Source organism: Mustela nigripes, chromosome 13, assembly GCF_022355385.1.
Source record: "Mustela nigripes isolate SB6536 chromosome 13, MUSNIG.SB6536, whole genome shotgun sequence".
NCBI classification, from domain to species: Eukaryota; Metazoa; Chordata; class Mammalia; order Carnivora; family Mustelidae; genus Mustela; species Mustela nigripes.
The window spans coordinates 85,905,545-85,927,902 of record NC_081569.1 but is presented as its reverse complement, the minus strand read 5'-3'; the positions used below and the strand labels follow the sequence as shown (position 1 = coordinate 85,927,902).

The 22,358-nt window shown below is 37.0% G+C and overlaps 1 protein-coding gene across 1 annotated transcript in view; it reads right to left on the bottom strand.

The window, feature by feature from the left end:
- The window catches only part of TTC6 (tetratricopeptide repeat domain 6), a 228,500-nt gene that overhangs the window by 90,663 nt on the left and 115,479 nt on the right, over positions 1 to 22,358 (bottom strand). Inside the window, exon 8 of the mRNA XM_059372142.1 lies at positions 16,915 to 17,056. Within this exon, the coding sequence (XP_059228125.1) occupies positions 16,915 to 17,056 (142 nt within the window). The remainder of the gene's footprint in view (positions 1 to 16,914; positions 17,057 to 22,358) is intronic.

Sequence of the window (22,358 nt, the reverse complement as noted above, 5' to 3'; positions counted from 1 at the left end):
CACAAGTAAGTGAAACCATACGGTAATTGACTTTCTCTGAACCTCTTTTTGAAAAAAAAAGTATTAAAAAGTATTAAAAGATAAAGATATATTTTAAAATCCCACAATAATGGGATATGTTAGAAGAGACGTAGGGGGGCGCCTGGGTTAAAGCCTCTGCTTTCGGCTCAGGTCATGATCTCAGGATCCTGGGATCGATCCCCCACATCGGGCTCTCTGCTCAGCAGGGAGCCTGCTTCCTCCTCTCTCCTCTCTCTCTGCCTGCCTCTCTGCCTACTTATGATCTCTGTCTGTCAAGTAAATAAAATCTCAAAAAAAAAAAAAAAAAAAAAAAAAGAAGAGACCTAGGAGCCAACTGAAGGAACTCTTAATAACCAAAGCTCAAAATATGTTAGCAAAACAATAATAATAATAATAGTAATAAAGTATTATTAGAATATAACTTGAAGTACAACATAACCATCCATGAGTCATACTGAGACAAATAATTGAATGAATATAAGAATAGACAAATCTGTACAAATACAGATTAAAATTTTTGTTATACTCTACCCTCAGTCATACTGAGACAAATAATTGAATGAATATAAGAATAGACAAATCTGTACAAATACAGATTAAAATTTTTGTTATACTCTACCCTCAGGAAGGTAGAGCACAACTCCACATTCCAAAGACTGCAATATGGAAACGGAGAGAAAGGGAGACTACATGAAGAAGAAACTTGGCAAACACTACCTTAGATCATTAACATCAGAAGTAATAACACAGGTTGATAATTTGTACCTTTCATATGATGTGATCAAAATGGCACTTTACCTTGGCTGTCTTAATTTCAAAATCACATCGGGCAAATCCCAACTGGAGGACATTCTACAAAATATCTGACCACTACTCCCCCAAAGTGTCAGAAACTGTCACAGCCGAGAGAAACCTAAGGCAACTAAACATGACAACTGGATGTGATCCTGGAACAGAAAACGGACATTATATAAAAACTAAAGAAATCCGAATGAAGTATGGACCTTAGTTAATAATAATGTATAAATATGGGGTCATGATACTGTCAATTGTATTAGTCTCCTAAGGCTGCCATAACAAATTACCACTGGGTGGTTTAAACTAACAGAAATGTACTCTGTCACTGCTCTGGAGACTAGAAGTCCTAAGTCATGTTTTAGGAAGGTCCATGCTCCTCTGAAAGCTCTAGGAAATGATCTTTTCCTCCCTCTTTCGAGCTGGAAGTGGTTGTCCTTGGCATTCCCTAGCTTGCAGCTGCGTCATTCTAATCTCTGCCTCTGCTGTCACATGTTCTTCCCTGTGCGTTCAAGTGGCATTTTCCTCTTACAAGGACCCTGTCCTATTGAATTTAGGGCCCACTCTAAATCCAGGATTCATCCCAAAATCCTGAATTATATCTGCAGAGACCCTATTTTCTTTTTTTTTTTTAAATCTAAATGTGGTTTTGATTTGAATCTCCCTGATGGCTAATGATGATGAACATTTTTTCATATGTCTGTTAGCCATTTGTATGTCTTCTTTGGAGAAGTGTCTGTTCATGTGCAAAATCCCTATTTTCAAATAAGGTCACATGCACAGGTACTGTGGGTTAGGACTTAAATATAGCTCTTTGGAGTCACTATTCAATCCAATATTGTCATGTTAATAACAGAGGAAACAGAATGTGTAATATATGGGAAACCTCTATACCTCTGTAACTTTTCTGTACTCTAAAATAATTCTACAAAATTAAGTTCATTATCAATAAATAATAAAGCAAACAATAAAAGACAAAATTATTTTTTTAAATGGTCAGAGGCATTGTGGTGCCTGGATGGCTCAGTCAGCTGAGTGTACAACTCTTGATTTTGGTTCAGGTCGTGAGCTCAGGGTCATGGGCTTAAGCCCCATGTTGGGCTGTGCACTTGGTGGGGAGTCTGTTGGAGATTCTCTCCCTTTTCCTCTTCTCCTCCCCCTGCACACACATGCATGCACTCTCTTTCTCTCTCAAATGAATAGATAAATCTTTTTTTAAAAATAGTTGACATCAAAATCTAAGGTGTGCTGTATGGTGACTAGCAACATAATAAAAAAATTATAAAAATTTAAAAATTTAAAATGGAGGCAGAAAAATAATCAGGCATTCATGGCAAAATGTTCAAGAAAATGTGGTAAGATTTTAAAAATAATAGCTGCTTGAATGCATGGTATTATTGGTAATAACATTTCCACTGACTTTAACACTTAATTGGGCTATTCATCTTCCCTAAAAAGATTTTTCAAGAGAAAAATGACCTCAAATAATTTTAAAGCATCAATATGTAAGCATCACTTCAGCATTAACTATGAAACCTTAAGAGGGACATCTCCCAGAGTATGGATGTTACAGACTTTTTAGAGTAATATACAAAGACCTAAAAACAGTAAATAAAGATCCACAATTATAAGGTGACATTGAGCCTTGACCACTTTTATTTCTAGTTAGATATACATCAACCATTCCATTCACTTCATCACGTTTTCTATCTACTGACAGAGTATTTAGAGAAAAGCAGATTTTGTAGTTGTCCGGTTAATTTGTCCACCATACGAATTCAAAATTAAGTTTGCATCTCATTTGTCCTCTGTTTTGCTGGGCACGCTGCATCACTTTATGCTGTATAGACCTAGAGCCATGAAGCCACTGCTAAAAAGATTAATAAAACCTTCCAAAATCAGCTGACAGCTCTTCTTCCAAAGATCACCTAGAAATTAAGAAGATTTCAGGCATTCAAATGATAGGACATACACAGTACAGTAACTCCTTCCATGTGGTCGATAGACGTCCAGCAGCATAAGCCTCCAGAATAAAACAATTCCCCTAAAGTAAGCAAGATACAACCCTCCAAGTGGGAAGAGAGGAAAATGTCTCACTAAGCAAACAGCAACTTTGTTTTCAAGGAAAAGCATAGGTGCACCTTCAGGAGAGAATTTATCAAATTAAACCAGTGAAAAAACACTCATAGTGGTAAACTGATTTCTTTTGCAATGCCCAGAACTTTCTAAGAGAAGAACTAGGACAATGGTTAGAAATGATGGGTTGGTAGCTGCCAGTACTTAAAAGGAGGATAGATACTACAGAGCAAACTGAATTACTATTAAGCAACCAGCTTGACTTAGTATAATAGCACTTGCACAACCCCTAAGGGTACTATGTATATTACAAGCCAATACAATAAAATTGTATTTTCCTGACTTTTCCAAAGTCGGGAAATTCCGTTCACGAAGGGAGAGAGACGTGCAAATTAGTTCCTAGGGGTAAATTAAGCTTCATATAAAGGAAACATAAGGATGAAGACTTTTCAAAATGTGGTCTGAGACTCTAAAGAGCTGAAGACCTTTTCAAGGGTCCTTCCAAACTTTTTCAATACCTTTCCACACCTGAAAACTATTCACTCAATAATATTTAGAGGCTACTTGCCTCTCCTCTGCGTTAAAATTTGCAGTGATAATGCAAAATAAAGGGGGGGGGGGCAAAACTGATGGCAGCTCGGCGTGAATCAAGGCAGCTGCACCTTAAAAATTGTCCACCAGAAAGGAGGAAAAAATAATAATTTTATTATATGTCAACTTTTTTTTAAGATTTTTATTTATTTATTTGACAGACAGAGATCACAAGTAGGCAGAGAGTCAGGCAGAGAAAGAGACAGAGGAAGAAGCAGGCTCCTTGCTGAGCAGAGAGCCTGATGTGGGGCTTGATCCCAGGACCCTGAGATCATGACCCAAGCCGAAGGCAGGGGCTTAACCCACTGAGCCACCCAGGGGCCCATATCTCAACTTTTAAACACATCTTTTTTTTAAAGTACACATCAATGCAACTGAATGAGAAATACACATGGAGTGCTCCTGCGGCCACAGTGAGGTAGGATACTGGTTGTGAGGAAAAACACATGTGCTATTGTTAGAGTTGTGAACTGAAGGAAAAACATTTTCATCTGAAGGAAAAACATCGAACTATTCATTCAGATTTGAGTACTCGGCAAACATTTTCTTGAAAATGAATGAAGCAATTGTGTCATTTCAAATAAAACCATTGAGAGTAAGTGTGCCAATGAAAAAATTTAAGTTTTTAGCAAAAATGAAAATTCTGGGAGATGTGTGTCTCTCATCACATAGAAGGAGTCTCTCACCATGAGTCTCACTTCCCAGTGTGTAGGAGTGTTGACTGACTCCATTTTTGGCTCTCCATCTTGTTCATGCCCATGCAAAGACCTCCCTCAGTGCCACATGTTCCAGGACCCATTGAGGTTAATGTATACCCTGACAGGAAGGTGAGAGGGCTTATTCTGATCTCAGCACACAGAGGCTCCACTTTCAATGACTGGTTGAGATGACTGGTGCACAAATGGCGTCACTTGAGATGACTACCCTTTGAACTCACCTCCATGTGCCTCACTCTATAAAAGTTAGGGATTAAGGCCCAGATTGGACAGAGATTACCTGCATCATACCTGAATCATTTGTGTGCCCAACCCCCCCTTGTCAGTAAGTTACCCTGAATAAACTGTGTGAATAGTATGGGGTGGTTTGCTTCATTTTCAGTCTCAAAGTGCCTCCTAAGTCTGGAGGATATTTTACTGTCCCTCCTCCACCTACTAACACAATGCTAAAACCTTTTTCTAGTAATATTAAAAATAGATATTTTGATATTGTATAGTGAAATGTATCAATACTTAAGAACTACGTAACTTGAATAAAAAACTGATGTACAATGTTACAAATCATAAATGGATTTAAAAAATCCACTCAAAGTACAAAACAATAATTTTTTTTCTATTGACATATAAAGTATTATTTACTTCAGGGGTTCAGGTCTGTGATTCATCAGTCTTACACAATTCACAGCACTTACCATAGCACATACCCTCCCCAACATCCATCACCCAGGCACCCCTTCCATCCCACTCCCACTTCCCTCCAACAACCATCAGTTTGTTTCCTGAGATTAAGAGTCTCTTATAGCTTGTCTCCCTCTCTGGTTTCATCTTGTTTAATTTTTCCCTCCCTTCTCCTATGATCCTCTGTCTTGTTTCTCTAATTCCTCATATCAGGACGATCATATGATAATTGTCTTTCTCTGATTGACTTACTTGGCTGAGCATAATACCTTCTAGTTCCATCTACGTCATTGCAAATGGCAAGATTTCAGGTTTTTTGATGGTTGCATAATCCATTGTATATATATACTACTTCTTCTTTATCCATTTGTCTGTTGATGCACATCTAGGCTCCTTCCATAGTTTGGTTATTGTGGACATTGCTGCTATAAACATTGGGGTGCACGTGCCCCTTCGGATCTCTACACCTAGTCATGCAACTGCGGTCATAGAGCAGCTCTATTTTCTTCTTTTTGAGGAACCTCCATGCTGTTTTCCAGTGTGGCTGTACCAGCTTGCATTCCCACCAACAGTGTAGGAGGGTTCCCCTTTCTACACATTCTCACCAACACCTGTCATTTTCTGACTTGTTAATTTTAGCCATTCTGACTGGTCTGAGGCAGTATCTCATTTCGGTTTTGATTTGTATTTCCCTGATGCCAAATGATGTTGTGGGCTTTTTCATGTGACTTTGGCCATTTGGATGTCTTCTTTGCAGAAATGTCTATTCATGGCCTCTGCTCATTTCTTGATTGGATTATTTGTTCTTTGTGTGTTGAATTTGATAACGTTTTTGTAGATTTTGGATACTAGCCCTTTATCTGATATGTCATTTGCAAATACCGTCTTCCATTCTGTCAGTTGTCTTTTGGTTTTATTGACTGTTTCCTTCCATGTGCAAAAGCTTTTTATCTTGATGAACTCCCAATAGTTCATTTTTGCCCTTGCTTCCCTTGCCTTTGGCGAACAACAATAGATTTTTAATGTATCAAGGCATGAAAGTCATTGATGCGGTTTTAGCTGTGGGAATTATCACTTAATATATTCTCTTTTAGCTACACAAATTATCACTCAAGATTACCTTTATAACTAAGTTCAACTGCTTTTTTTTCGCTCTAATGATCATAATTTTTTATTAAATTTTTTTATTTTGAGATAATTGTAGATTCACGTGCAGTTTTAAGAAATAGTAAGAGAGATCCTACCTATCCTTTACCTAGGTTCCCTCAAAGGTAACATCCTTCAAAACTATAATACAATATAACAAGCATATGTTAACATTAACAGTCAAAATACAAAACATTTTCATCACCACAAGGGTCCCTCATGTTGTCCTTTTATGGGCACACTCATCCAATGTCCTCCCATCCTAAAACCCTAGAAACCACCAATGTGTCTTCCATTTCTATAATTTCATTACTTTAAGAATGTTATATAAGGAAACCATACAGTATGTAATCTTTTAAAACTGGCTTTTTCAGTGTAATTCTCTGAAGATTCATCCTTACAGCTGCATATATCAAGAATTCCTTCCTTTTTATTGCTGAGTGACAATTGCATTTTCAGTTTAAAGAAAAGTGGGGAGAGCACCTGGGTGGCTCAGTCAGTTAAATGTCTGCCTTTGCCTCAGATCATGATCTCAGAGTCCCAGGATTGAGCCTGTGTCCATTAAGCTCTACACTCAGTGGGGTGTATGCTTGTCCCTCCACTCCTCCCACTGCTCATGCTTGCTTTCTCTAAAAAAAATAAAATCTTAAATATATATGTTATATATATGTATTTATATATTTAATATATAAATATATATATGTATTTTTTAATCTCGAGACTTTGTGGTTGATGCACAGGTACTTCTAACTTTATTGTTTAGCTTCCAAATATTTGGAGATTTTTTTTCTTATCTTTGTTATTGATCTCTAATTTGAGCCCATTACAAATAAGTTCTATCTTAGTGTATGTCCAGTGGGAACTTGAAAAGAATATTTATTCTGCTTTTTGGGGGTAAAATGCTCTATAATTTCAACCAGATTGGTTAATGGAATTTTGAGTTCTCCTATAACTTTGCTGATTTTCTAAGTGTTTTTATCAATTATTTAGAGAGGTGGTGACATCTCCGAAAGCAATTGTGAAATTGCTTATTTCTCATTCCAGTTTTGGCTTCATATAGTTTGTAGGTCTGTTCTTTGGTGGACAAACTTCTCAAGACTGCTATGCCTTCCTGGTTGGTTGACACTTTTTATCATAATACAATGCCCCGGGCGCCTGGGTGGCTCAGTGGGATAATACAATGCCCCTCTGTCTCTGATAATTTTCTTTGCTTCAAAGTTTGCTTTATCTGATATTAATGATATTAATATTAACTAATAATCTGTATTTCTTTATGTTTGCATGATATACTTATTTTATCTTTTTTAAAATTTTTAAAATTTTTTAATAAACATATAATGTATTTTTATCCCCAGGGGTACAAGTCTATGAATTGCCAGGCTTACACATTTCACAGCACTCATCATAGCACGTACCATCCCCAATGTCCAAATCCCCACCACCCTCTCCCATCCCCCCTCCCCCCAGCAACCCTCAGTCTGTTTTTTGAGATTGAGTCTTTTATGGTTTGTCTCCCTCCCAATCCCATCTTGTTTCATTTATTCTTTTCCTACCCCCCAAGCCCCCCACATTGCATTTCCACTTCCTCATATCAGGGAGATCATATAATAGTTGTCTTTCTCTGATTGATTTATTTCACTAAGCATAATACCCTCTAGTTCTATCCACGTCATTGCAAATGGCAAGATTTCATTTCTTTTGATGGCTGCACAGTATTCCATTGTAAATATATACCACCTCTTCTTTATCCATTCATCTGTTGATGGACATCTAGGTTCTTTCCATAGTTTGGCTATTGTGGACATTGCTGCTATAAACATTCGGGTGCACCACGTTTGTATCTTTAGGGTATATACCCATTAATGCAATCACTGGGCCATGAGGTAGCTCTATTTTCAAATTTTTTAGGAACCTCCACACTGTTTTCCAGAGTGGTTGCACCAGCTTGCATTCCCACCAACAGTGTTGGAGGGTTCCCCTCTCTCCGCAGCCTCGCCAGTATCCGTCATTTCTTGACTTGTTAATTTTAGCCATTCTGACTGGTGTGAGGTGGTATCTCATTGTGGTTTTGATTTGTACTTTCCTAATGCCAAGTGATGTGGAGCACTTTTTCATGTGTCTGTTGGCCATCTGGATGTCTTCTTTGCAGAAATGTCTGTTCATGTCCTCTGCCCATTTCTTAATTGGATTATTTGTTCTTTGGGTGTTGAGTTTGCTAAGCTCTTTATAGATTTTGGATACTAGCCCTTTATCTGATATGTCATTTGCAAATATCTTCTCCCATTCTGTCAGTAGTCTTTTGGTTTTGTTCACTGTTTCCTTTGCTGCGCAAAAGCTTTGGATCTTGATGAAATCCCAATAGTTCATTTTTGCCCTTGCTTCCCTTGCCTTTGGCGTTGTTCCTAGGAAGATGTTGCTGCGGCTGAGGTCGAAGAGGTTGCTGCCTGTGTTCTCCTCAAGGATTTTTATGGATTCCTTTCTCACATTGAGGTCCTTCATTCATTTTGAGTCTATTTTCCTGTGTGGTGTAAGGAAATAGTCCAATTTCATTTTTCTGCATGTGGCTGTCCAATTTTCCCAGCACCATTTATTGAAGAGACTGTCTTTTTTCCATTGGACATTCCTTCCTGCTTTGTCAAATATTAGTTGACCATAGAGTTGAGGGTCTATTTCTGGGCTCTCTATTCTGTTCCATTGATCTGTGTGTCTATTTTTGTGCCAGTACCATACTGTCTTGATGATGACAGCTTGGTAATAGAGCTTAAAGTCTGGAATTGTGATGCCAACAACTTTGGCTTTCTTTTTCAATATTCCTTTGGCTATTCAAGGTCTCTTCTGGTTCCATATAAATTTTACAATTATTTGCTCCTTTGTTTGAAAAAAATGGGAGGAATTTGATAGGGATTGCATTAAATATGTAGATTGCTTTAGGTAGCATAGACATTTGATATGTCTATGTCTGAATATATATTAAATATGTAGATTGCTTTAGGTAGCATAGAAATTTGATATGTCTATGTCTGAATGATATTTGCAGTGGGTTTTTCATAGATGGCTTGGATAATATTGATGTATGTGCCCTCTATCCCTACACTTTGAAGAGTTTTGATCAAGAAGGGATGTTGTACTTTGTCAAATGCTTTTTCAGCATCTATTGAGAGTATCATATGGTTCTTGTTCTTTCTTTTATTAATGTATTGTATCACACTGATTGTTTTGTGGATGTTGGACCAAACTTGCAGCCCTGGAATAAATCCCACTTGGTCATGGTGAATAATCCCCTTAATGTACTGTTGAATCCTATTGGCTAGTATATTGGTGAGAATTTTCACATCTGTGTTCACCAAGGATATTGGTCTGTAATTCTCTTTTGTGATGGGATCCTTGTCTGGTTTTGGGATCAAAGTGATGCTGGCCTTATAAAATGAGTTTGGAGGTGTTCCTTCCATTTCTATTTTTTGGAACAATTTCAGGAGAATAGGAATTAGTTCTTCTTTAAATGTTTGGTAGAATTCCCCTGGGAAGCCGTCTGGCCCTGGACTTTTGTTTGTTTGGAGATTTTTAATGACTGTTTCAATCTCCTTACTGGTTATGGGTCTGTTCGGGTTTTCTATTTCTTCCTGGCTCAGTTGTAGTAGTTTATATGTCTCTAGGAATGCATCCATTTCTTCCAGATTGTCAAATTTGTTGGCGTAGAGTTGCTCATAGTATGTTCTTATAATTGTTTGTATTTCTTTGGTGTTGGTTGTGATCTCTCCTCTTTCATTCATGATTTTATTTATTTGGGTCCTTTCTCTTTTCTTTTTGATAAGTCTGGCCAGGGGTTTATCAATCTTATGAATTCTTTCAAAGAACCAGCTCCTAGTTTTGTTGATTTGTTCTATTGTTTTTTTGTTTGTTTGTTTGTTGCTATTTCATTGATTTCTGCTCTGATCTTTATGATTTCTCTTCTCCTGCTAGGTTTAGGCTTTCTTTCTTGTTCTTTCTCCACCTCTTTAGGTGTTGGGTTAGGTTGTGCATTTGAGACCTTTCTGGTTTCTTGAGAAAGGTTTGTACCACTATATATTTTTGACTCAGGACTTCCTTTGCTGTGTCCCACAGATTTTGAACCCTTGTGTTTTCATTATCATTTGTTTCCACGAATTTTTTCAGTTCTTCTTTAATTTCCTGGTTGACCCATTAATTCTTTAGAAAGATGCTGTTTAGTCTCCATATATTTGTGTTCTTTCCAAATTTCTTCTTAAGATTGAGTTCTAGCTTCAGAGCATTGTAGTCTGAAAATATGCAGGGAATGATCCCAATCTTTTGATACTGGTTGAAACCTGATTTATAACCAGGATGTGGTCTATTCTGGAGAATGTTCCATGTGCATTAGAGAAGAATGTGTATTCTGTTATTTTGGGATGGAATGTCCTGAATATATCTGTGGTGTCCATCTGGTCCAGTGTTTCATTTAAGGCCTTTATTTCCTTGTTGACCTTTTGTTTAGATGATCTGTCCATTTCAGTGAGGGGAATGTTAAAGTCCCCTACTATTATTGTATTATTATCAATGTATTTCTTTGATTTTTGTTATTAATTGGTTTATATAGTTGGTTGCTCCCATGTTAGGGGTAAAGATATTTAAAATTGTTAGATCATCTTGTTGGACAGACCCTTTGAGTATGATATAGAATCCTTCCTCATCTCTTATTATAGTCTTTGGCTTAAAATCCAATTGATCTGATATAAAGATTGCCACCCCAGCTTTCTTCTGATGTCCATTAGCATGGTACATTGTTTTCCTCCCCCTCACTTTAAATCTGGAGGTGTCTTTGGGTCTAAAATGAGTTTCTTGTAGGCAGAATATTGATGGGTTTTGGTTTTTTATCCATTCTGATACCCTGTGTCTTTTGATTGGGGCATTGAGCCCTTTAACATTCAGGGTAACTATTGAGAGATATGAATTTAGTGCCATTGTATTGCCTGTAAGGTGACTGTTACTATATATTGTCTCTGTTCCTTTCTGACTACAACTTTTGGGCTCTCTCTTTGCTTAGAGGACCCCTTTCAATGTTTCCTGTAGAGCTCATTTGGTGTTTGCAAATTCTTTCAGTTTTTGTTTGTCCTGGAAGCTTTTTATCTCTCCTTCTATTTTCAGTGATTGCCTAGCTGGATATAGTATTCTTGGCTGCATGTTTTTCTTGTTTAGTGCTCTGAATGTATCATGCCAGTTCTTTCTAGCCTGCCAGGTCTCTGTGGATAAGTCAGCTGCCAATATAATGTCTTTACCCTTGTATGTTACAGACTTCTTTTCCTGGGCTGCTTTCAGGATTTTTCTCTTTGGCACTAAGACTTGTAAATTTCACTATCAGGTGACAGGGTATGGACCTATTTTTATTGATTTTGTGGGGCATTCTTTGCATCTCCTGGATTTTGATGTTTGTTCCCTTTGACATATTAGGGATATTCTCTACAATAATTCTCTCCAGTATACCTTCTGCTCCCCTCTCTCTGTCTTCTTCTTCTGGAATCTCAAATATTCTAATGTGTCATCTTATGGTGTCACTTATCTCTCGAATTCTCCCCTCATGGTCCAGTAGCTGTTTGTCCCTCTTTTGCTCAGCTTCTTTATTCTCTGTCATTTTGTCTTCTATGTCACTAATTCTTTCTTCTGTCTCATTTATGCTAGCAGTAAGAGCTTCCATTTTTTTATTGTACCTCATTAATAGCTTTTTTTATTTCAACTTGGTTAGATTTCAGTTCTTTTATTTCTCCAAAAAGGGCTTTTATCTCTCAGGAGAGGGTTTCTCTAGTATCTTCCATACCTTTTTCAAGCCTGGCTAGAACCTTGAGAATCATCATTCTGAACTCTAGATCTGTCATAAGAGGTACTGCCTCTTGTTCTTTTTTTGTGGTGAGTTTTTCCACCTTGTCATTTTGTCCAGATAAGATTTGCTTTCTCCTCCTCTGGAATTCCACTGTTCTCCTTGGTGAGTGAAGTTGGTCTTGGCTGAATTTCTTGTTGATCTTCTGGGGGAAGGGCCTGTTGTAGTGATTCACTTCTCCGCCAGTCCTACCTTTCAGAAAGTAATCAATTTTCTGTTTCTAGAATTGTTGCTCTTCTTCTCTTCAATTTCCCAATGGATTTGTAGGTGTTTGCAATGATTAGATAAGCTATCTAGCTGATCTCCTGCTACCTGATGTCGTCTCAGCCTGCTACTTCTCTGCCATCTTGACTCCTTCCTCTACCTTTTTGTTTTCAATCTCCTATGTCATTATATTTGAAGCCAGTAACTTGGGCCATGTTTTTTAATCTACTCTACAATTTCCATCGCTTAATTGGTCTACCTAGACAATTTACATTTATCTTGGGGATTTGCTTTGCCATTTCATTTTTTGTTTTGTTTGTTTTCTCTGGTATATTTTGTTTCTTTGTTTTCATTTTCTTGCCTTCCTGTTATCTTGAATATTTTTAAATTCTACTTTTGTTTAACTATGGTGTTTTTCAGGGTGTCTCTTTGTATAGCTTTTTAGTTCTAATCTAGGAATTATATTCTATAAAGATAATTTATCAAAGCCTACAAATGTCATCATTTTACCAATTCAAGTAATATGAAACTTCACTTCCCTTTATACCTTTCCTCATTTATAACTATTTTAAACATTTCCTCTATATACAATTAATAACATGTTAATTTCTTACTTCAACTGACAAACATAATTTAGAACATTCAAAAGGAGAAGGAAACTTTTGCTTTAATCATATTTTTGTTTTACTTATTTTTGTTCCTTCTAGATAGTCTAGATACTCCAAGATTCCTTTTTTTTTTTATTATTTTCTTCCTATTTAGAGAACTTCCTCTGGTCATTCTTTTAAGTGAAATCTACCAGCAACAAATTGTCCTGGTTTCCTTTTCATCTGAAAGTGTCTTTATTCCCCTTCATTCCCAAAGGATATTTTCTCTAGATATAGGACTAATTTCTGGCCTCCCTAGTGTCTGATGAGAATGCACTGCTACTCAAATGTTTTTCTCCTATAGATAACATATAGTTTCTCTCTTGGTGCTTTCAAGGTTTTTTTCTATCATTATTTCTCAGAAATTTGACTATTATATGGCTTACTACAAATTTATTTAGATTTTTTCTTCTTGGGGTTTGTTCAGCTTCCTAAATATGTCTTTTTCCAAATTTGGTAAATTTGAAAAATTTTTTTTTTCTCCTACACATTTTCAGTCACCACCACCTCTTCTTTTTCTTCTCTTTACAGGAATGCAATAACACAAATGTTAGATCTTTTACTATATGCCCACAGGTCCTTAAGGGACCTGCCCCCACAAGTCTGTAAATTTCAATCCATTTCTCTTTGTTGTTCAAACTGGATAAATTCTATTGTTCTATCTTCAAGTTCACTGATTCCTATCTCCTCAATTCTACTTTTGAACCGGTCTATCAGTTATTATATTTTTAATCCTAAAATGTTTGTGTTTCTTCCCAATATTTTTTATTTCTTTCCTAAGATTTTCTATTTCCTTTCTGTTTATTTTTGCTATTGAAGTATAGCTGACATATAACATTATACTGGTTTCAATACAATGATTTGATATTTCTATATGTTGCAATATGATCACCACAATAAGTCTAGTTAATATTAACTAGTTAATATTTATCACCATTTCCGGTACTGCTGGGGCAAATAATACATGTTAATAAAATACAATGTTAATAAAAATAATTTAAAAAATAAAAAACAAACAAAATATTCATCACCATATATAGTTACAGAATTTCTTTTCTTGTGAAAAGAAACTTTTAAAATCCACTCTCTAAGCAACTTTCAAATACGCAATGTAGTATTGTTAACTATAGTCTCCATGCTGTGCATTACATCCCCAACTTTTTTATAACCAGAAGTTTGTACCTTTGACTCCCTTCACCATATCTCCCACCTCCTTGCCCCTCATTTCTGACAACCACCACTCTGTTCTCTATATCTCTGAGCTTGGTTTTTTTTTTGGGGGGGGGCATTGGGAGTGTTTTTAGATTCTGCATGTAAGTGAGATCACTTGTCTTTCTCTGTATTGCTTATTTCACTTAGCATAATGTCTTCAAGGTCCACCCATGTTGTAACAAATGGCAAGATTTCATCCTTTTCTTGTGGCTGAATATTTCTGTGTGTGTGTGTGTGCACATGTGTGTGTGTGTACATGTGTGTGTGCATGTATGTGCTGTCACATTTTCTTTATCCATTCATCCATCAATGGACATTTAAGATGTTTCCATATCTTGGTTATTGTAAATAATGTTGCAATGAACATGAGTGGGTTGCATATATCCCTTCAAGTTAGTGTTCTCATTTCCTTTGGGCAAATATCCAGAAGTGGAATTGTTGAATCATGTGGTAGTTCTATTTTTAACTTTATTAAGGAACCTGTTTTCCATAGTGGCTCTACCAATTTACATTCCCATCAAAAGAGCATGAGGATTCCTTATTCTCCACATCCTCATCAACACTTGTTATTTCTTATCTTTTTGATGATAGCCATTCTAACAGGTGTGAGATGAAATTTCCTTGTGGTTACAATTGCATTTCCCTGACAATTACTGATGTTGAGCATCCTTTCATGTAACCTTTGGCCATCTGTATCTTTTCTGGAAAAATTCTACTTAGATCTTCCCATTTTTTAATTGGATTGTTTTTTGTTTTTGCATGTTTTTTGGTGTTTTTTTGTTTGTTTTTGCTACTGAGTTGCATAAGTTCTTTATGTATTTTGGATATTAACACCTTATCAGATATATGATTTGTAAATACTTTCTCCAAATCAGTAGGTTGCCTTTTCACTTTTTTAAAGATTTTATTTATTCATTTGAGACAGATAGAGAGGGAGAAGCATGAGTGGGACCTTGGGATCATGACCTGACCCTGGGATCATGACCTGAGTCAAAGGCAGATGCTTAACCAACTGTGCCACCCAGGCACCCCAGTTGCCTCGTCATTTTGTTGATAGTTTCCTTTGCTGTGCAGAAGCTTTTTGGTTCGATATACTCCTACTTGTTCACTTTTGCTTCTGTTGCCTTTGCTTTTGGTGTTAAATCCAAAAAAATCATTGTCAAGACCAATTTCGAGGAGCTTACCATCTGTTTTCTTCTAGAAGTTCTATGGTTTCAGGTTTTACACTCAAATCTTTAATCCACTTTGAGTTAACTTTTGGGATGGTGTAAGATAATGGTACAGTTGCATTTTTTTTCCATGTCACTGTCCAGTTTCCTTAACACCATTTATTGAAGAGAATGTCCTTTCCCCACTGTATATTCTTTATTCCTCTATCATCAATTAACTGACAATGTATGCATGGGTTTATTTCTTGGATCTCTATTCTGTTCCATGGATCTATGTGGCAGTTTTTATGGCAATAACATACTGTTTTGATTACTAGAAATTTATAATATAGATTGAAATCAGGGAGCATGATACCTCTAGCTTTGTTCTCTTTCTCAAGACTGCTTTGGTTATTCAGTATCTTTTGTGGCTCCATACATATTTCAGGACTGTTTGTTCTACTCATGTGAAAAATGTCATTGACTCTTCATCTTATTTAAAGCTTCTGTTTAGCTGATGCTCCACAAAGCTTCCTCTGATACTATCACAGTGGGGAAGCAGAGCTGTGGTCATTACTACTACTTGAGGATAGAAGTCCAAGATCCCCATATAGTTGGCACTGACAATATGGAGGGGGAATCTCATTAATCCTCTGTTAAGATGATTAATTCACATTCAATCTTTTTTTATTCCACCCTGGCAGGGGTATAAGAGTACCTCATTACCTTCTGGCAAGAGTAAAGTTTCAATTTCCCACTAGGCTTTTGATGGTGGGGTGGGGCCAATTTTTTCTGTGGTATTTAGCTGGAATGGAGCAGTTACAGTCTTTATAGGCTGCCCTTTCCTGGCTCTTTGGCTAACCAGAGCAGACTTTTGTTGGAGCTTTTCTTCCTTTGTTTATTTGTTTCCAGATTAATAGCTTTCTCAGCTTCAAGTCTAGTATATGTGTAGTAAAAAAAGAAAACACAAGGAACTAACTCACTGCCCTGTCATTTCTTGGGTGTCAAAGTGTTTTGTTCTCCACTTTTCAAGAGTTTTTATGTTTGTAACATCCAGCATTTTTAGTTGTACTTAGCGGGCAGAAGAGGGAGCAATAAAAGTACTTTTTCTCCATCTTCCCTAGAAGTACGAGACTTGTACTTCTTGAAAGTACAACTTTCAAGAAACTATTACATGTTAAGTTTTGGCATATTATCAAAAGAAAATATCCATAATTATATTAAAAATATTATTATTATATATTTCAACCAAAACAACTTACCACAAAATTGAATGCAGAAGCAGACATGAGAATTCAGCCATCTTCTACTAAGCCACATATTAAAGTGATTGCAAAACATGTAAAATAACCCTAATTTTCTCAAAAACACATTTTATGTTAACATATTATTTTGTTACTGTTATTTTTAGTAAATAAACACTTAGTATCTTCTCAGTTTTAATTCCCAATATTTGTAAATGTCAATAGATATAACTCCTATGGGGGCACCTGGATGGCTCTGTTGCTTGAGCATCTGCCTTTGGCTTGGGTCATGGTCCCAGGGGCCTGGGATCAAGACCACATGTCAGGCTTCCTGCTCAGTGGGGAGTCTGCTTCTCCCTCTCCCTCTGCCCCTCCCCCCAACTCATGCACATGCTCTCTCTCCCTCTTTCAAATAGACAAACAAAATCTTGAAGAAAAAAAAAAAGATACAACCCACATAAATCATTGTTGAGATCCTCAGTGATTCTTAAGATTATAAAAAGGGTCCTGAAACAAAAAAGTTTGAGAACAGTATGGTAGAGAGAAGTAATATTTAAAGGATGTTCTTACTTCTTCTCCCAAGAGTTGTAGGTATGGTTTGGGAGCAAGTTGCCTAGTTCTTTGTGTCAGCTGAGGTAATACCACTGGTGGCGGTGCGAGGACTGGAACATAGTCTTGATTGTGATCCACAACAGGAATTCCTTGCAGTATTCTATAATATAATAAAAACAATAAATTTGTTTTTTAGATCACTGATGAGTTTCATTCCATATCTCTGCTGAAACAAACACATTAACCTGTGATGTCTATACTAGGCAGATATTGTGCAGAAGTCAGATGATCAGAAATAGGAAATGATTCAAAATAATTTATCTCTGGTTCTGTATATATTTTAGTAGTAACCTTTAGGATGGTTTTATTATATTGGAATAATAAATTCACACTGTGAAAGCCTAATTACAAAAGAAGTAAAAAGGTCTCTACTTTCTGATCACTAACCTGTTCCCACTCCAAGCCCACAGGAAATGGTGTCATGTTTTAGAGTGAGGTGAAGTGTCAGCCCAAGCAGAACTGCCTTCTCATGGTAAAGTTTTCTCTTCTTGAATCATATCTTTCCAGGATGAAGCAAAACACTATAGCATTAAGTTTTCCCTTCTAGGCTACATATGTATATTAGGATATCTGTGAGATACAAAACTTATAAATAAAAGTCTTAATTAAGCTAAAGAGATAAGCTAAATGAAAATCTGAATGCAAAATGTGTTGTTTATGACTGACTTACAAACTGCTTTAAAACATTAATTATGTATTAAATTTTTATTAATTTATACTAATTTTTGCACTTGCTATAAAAGAACTATAAAATGAGTACAAAATGGGCCTGCACAGACTACGGCTGTATCAATTTCACATGGAAGTATTTAGAGCCAATGTTCCTTCCTTCTTTTGGATATACCATTAGATGAACAGACAATCACTATGAGCCATCAAATGTGAAGACTAAAGTATGCAAGTAAGTATTATACTTAACTTAATAATATGCTGAAACCTCAAATCCTGTCATACCAGCTCTTAAAAAAACAGGCCCACCCAAAGTTAGGCTCGTGGAGATAGGGTTTGCCAAAGTAGAGTCACAGAGAACAGCCTCCTATCTCAACTAGTCAAAATATTTAAATTCAAAGAGAAGATAAAGTTCAACTGCCATTATGGTGAGTATAGTAGACTGCCCCTCAACTCCCAAATTATCCTCCTTCTAATGTGCTTTCCTGAGCTACTGAGGTAAAACTGTCCTGCAGCCAGTGTCTTAGATGTGATTTAGGATCGTCTTTTTTTTTTTTTTTTTAAGATTTTATTTATTTATTTGACAGAGAGAGATCACAAGCAGATGGAGAGGCAGGCAGAGAGGGAGATAGAGGGAAGCAGGCTCCCTGCTGAGCAGAGAGCCCCATGCAGGACTCGATCCCAGGACCCCGAGATCATGACCTGAGCAGAAGGCAGCAGCTTAACCCACTGAGCCACCCAGGTGCCAAATGCACTCACTTAACAATCTAGAGGGCAGAAGTTTCCCATGTTTTTATTGGCAAATAGTCATGGCAACATTGAGCTCTACTGTAGCAGCATTTCAGTTAATATTACTTTGTTTTTAGGTTGTTTTTCTTCTTTTGGTAGTGGAGAAGGGAGGTGGCAGTGAGCATATCAAACAGAAATACTGTGGTTCCAGAGTCAAAAGCTGTGACAATAGAGGTTACTATATCCCTGAATCACAACTAAGGTGGTGTGTTGCCAGTACTGACTTCCAGATTTACTACCTTCCTTACTATGCTAGAAAGAGCAGCTCCCTTGGCAGCCAGTTTAGTGTGCTTTGTGAGTCATCTCTGGAAATCCTCCTGCCTAAAGCCCATTTTCCCAATCTTTCCCCTGATTTTATAAGCATCAAATTCTCATTACTAACTCCCTTTTTGCTTAAAATAGCTGAAAGTATTTCTGTTTTCTGAAACTGAATCCTGACTGATACATACAGAAAAAAACAAAGAACAGGGCAAAGTTGCACTATTGGCAGCAATAGTGAGCCAAGAGAAAACACACATCAAGATCAGTAAAGTATTTCCAAGATCAGGAAGGAGAGGTGCGACTTTAAGAAGCCATCTTGAGACACTGCTGTGTTTTTATCAAGCTCTATACCAAAAACAAGGCAGTAAGAGTCATTCCCATCTTATTGTCTTGTCACATTCCAAATGTGCACTAAAGAAATAAGCTTAGTAGTTGACAGGAAGAGAAGTGAAAGAAGTCATTGGACATCTTAGAGTGCATAGCTCCGGCAGACATGTATGGAGGACCCTACCGAAAGCCTACACAAGATTAGCTACTGTTTAGGTATGACAAAGATGAATCATTTACTTAGAAATTTTTCTCCAGACTTTCCCTACTTCCTCCTTTATTTCCAGAGAGAGGAACTTAATTCTTTCTAGAGTTCTCCCCCTTTGGAAAACACCATTTCAGGCTGAAAATCTCTTCATAACCAACCTTTCCCTCAAGTCCAGCAGTAATCACTCGTTCTGCTCCTTCTCCTTCCATGGTGTCTATCCTGCCCATCACATTTTCTCTCATCTGAGTCCTATGATATCATCTTTACTGGCCCCTTACCTTAGACTCTCCCTCCTCCAATCCATGCTCTATTCCCTGCCAGAGTTGCCAGCATTCACCCCCTTTCCAAATACTTTAATGACTATACACATTGTATAAACTCAAGCTCCTGAGCCCCACATTCAGGGTCCTCCACAGTCTGAGCACCATCTTCTTGCCAATCCCACTTTCCTTCCCTAACTCCTGACTGAACCTACATTCACTATGTGAAAGGTGCTCAAGGTGCCCAGATTACTAAGGAGCTTCAGGGAAGACAGGAGAACCAAATGACAGTAACAGTGTGGCTATAAAAATCATGAAAAGGTAGCCTTCAGATTACAACTCCCTCATCACATCTTTATAAATTCCCCCCTACCCAGTCAAAATTCACCTTTCCCTAGTTTTCCTGCTGCATTTGATCTGATATTTCATTCTAGGATATGCTACTTCTTTTTTTTTAAAGATTTTATTTATTTACTTGGCAGACAGAGATCATAATTAGGTAGAGAAACAGGCAGAGAGAGGAGGAAGCAGGCTCCCTGTTGAGCAGAAAGCCTGATGCAGGGCTCAATCCCAGGGCCCTGGGATTATGACCTGAGCTGAAGGCAGAGGCTTTAACCCACTGAGCCACCCAGGTGCCCTGATATGCTATTTTAGATTCCGTGTATCTTTTTCACAGTAGACATAGACTGGTCTGAAGAGAAAAGTGATTCTTACTCATTTTCTTTCTTCTGTGGATGTAAATGCAGTAGATATTGAATAAGTATTGTATTCCGGCTCATCAAGAAAAGTCTCACAACCAAAGCCCGTCCTACACTCTGTCCTGGGGAACTGAGAATCACAGGTAGAGCAATGGTTCTCAAAGTTTGTTCCCAAACCAGTTCATTAACATTACATAAGAACTTGCTATAAAATGCAAATTCTTGACCCCCATCATACTTAATGAATCAGAATCTCAGGGTAGACCAGGTCATCTCTATTTTAAGCAGCCCTGCAGATGATTCTGATGTACACTGAAGTTTGAAAAGCACTGATATACTGCAATCTTTCCTAAAACTGCCTGATCATAAGAATATTGTGGGATTTTGTCAAATCTATAGCTTCGCAGATTCCTTCTCTAGAGATTCTAATTCAGTGGGAATAGAGCTGAGGAACTGATACACTTACCATAGACTCTAGATGGTCCTTTTCCAGGGGGAAGCTTAAAATTCATTGATACAGTGAGAAGAGCTAGCTTTTGGAATGAGGCTAGAAACCAGGATTTTAGCCCCACTTTGGCCTCTTGTTGTTCTATGTGGAATAGGTCACTTTTGCTTCCAAGGTCTGTTTCTTCATCTATCTATAGCAACAGTGATCAGGTCTTTCAGGTCTTCTAATGCTTAGAAATAATACATGTGAGAGTTTGCACATAGTGCACGCTCAGGAAGTGGTAGCTATTACAATTATTATTGCTTTTATTGAGGGTATCGAATGAAGAAAACATGCCCACCTCTCTCAGAGTGAGTTAAACCTCTTTCCTTGTCTCTCATGGGCCAGGGATATAAAGTGTGTTTTTTGTTGTAGATTGTTATCAAAGAAGCTTTGAAAACATTTGCTTTAAGCTGGGAGTACTCTTTCAACATCTCTGCATACATACTCTATGAGTTATATAAAAGTGAACATGAGCTCCATCCGATGAAGCATACAGAAAGGTTCTCCCTGCAACACCCTCTACCCTCCTTGGTACTACCCTAACAGAGAAGGCCTACCATATCTTTGCTATCCCTTCCTTAGTGAATTTATCTTGCTTCTTGGGGGACAAAACCTGGAAGAGGCTTCACAGGATAGAGCTCACAGTTGTTTTTATACAACTCAAAGAAGATGTATATGGGGAAATTTTAAGAGTGCTCATGTATAAAAGTTTTGCCAAAATAATACTTATATGCAATAGAATATTCTATTCAACACAACAGTTTTTTCAAGTCCTTGTAACAAGCCACTAAATTGATTTCACAGCCCCTTATTCAGTCACAATCTACAATTTAGGAAATAATAACTTACAAAGAATATTGCTTGAGAAGCAAACTCCTAGATCTAGAAAAGACTTTAAGAGTTTGTCTTCTTGAAGATTACAGACAATTTTCTTTAGTCTTCAAAATTTGTAGTAGAGGTAATGAACACAAACTTTTTTAAAAATTCAGGGAATGTAAGCTTAATAAAATAATAAATCTAAAGAAGAATAAGAGTATAACTATATAGATTTTCATTTTTTACAAAATATGATTAGGGAAGTGGGGGAATTTATTTTTAATCAGTTTAACTTCATTGTTACATGCAAACAGTGACATCTGGTGGAATGACATTGCTTTGCTTTAAAAAAAAATTCAGCTTTCACATACTGAGTTATGAGATCAGATAAAATGTCCAAATAATTCCTGTTTTTATACTTCCACATAAAATCAAAAATACACTAATCTAATATATCATCAAACATTGATAGTGCATAATAAAATGACTTCTATTATCTCAATCTGTATTTTTTAAATATGCTTAAGCCTTACTTAGGTATAAGGGTTATTTATTAAAAATGGATATAATAGAAGTCTAATTGGAGTTACTGTTGATTCTACTTCTAACTCTGCTACCAGCCGTGATTTGGAGTGTGAAATTTACCCTGTTTCCTCATCCATAAATATGAGAAAGTTAGACTAGGAGAAGGGTACGATCTCTTACGGCTCTAAAACATGTGCTTCTGTGACATATCCCCAGCTAGACTTCAGACAGGAATTAAGTCTTATGTGCTTTGTATATCTTGGGTCATTGCCTGGATTACACAGCAAGGAACAAGGCCAAGTAAGGGATGGGGGTGGGGCCAGGATTAGACTTAACCATTGTGGAATGGAAGACAATGC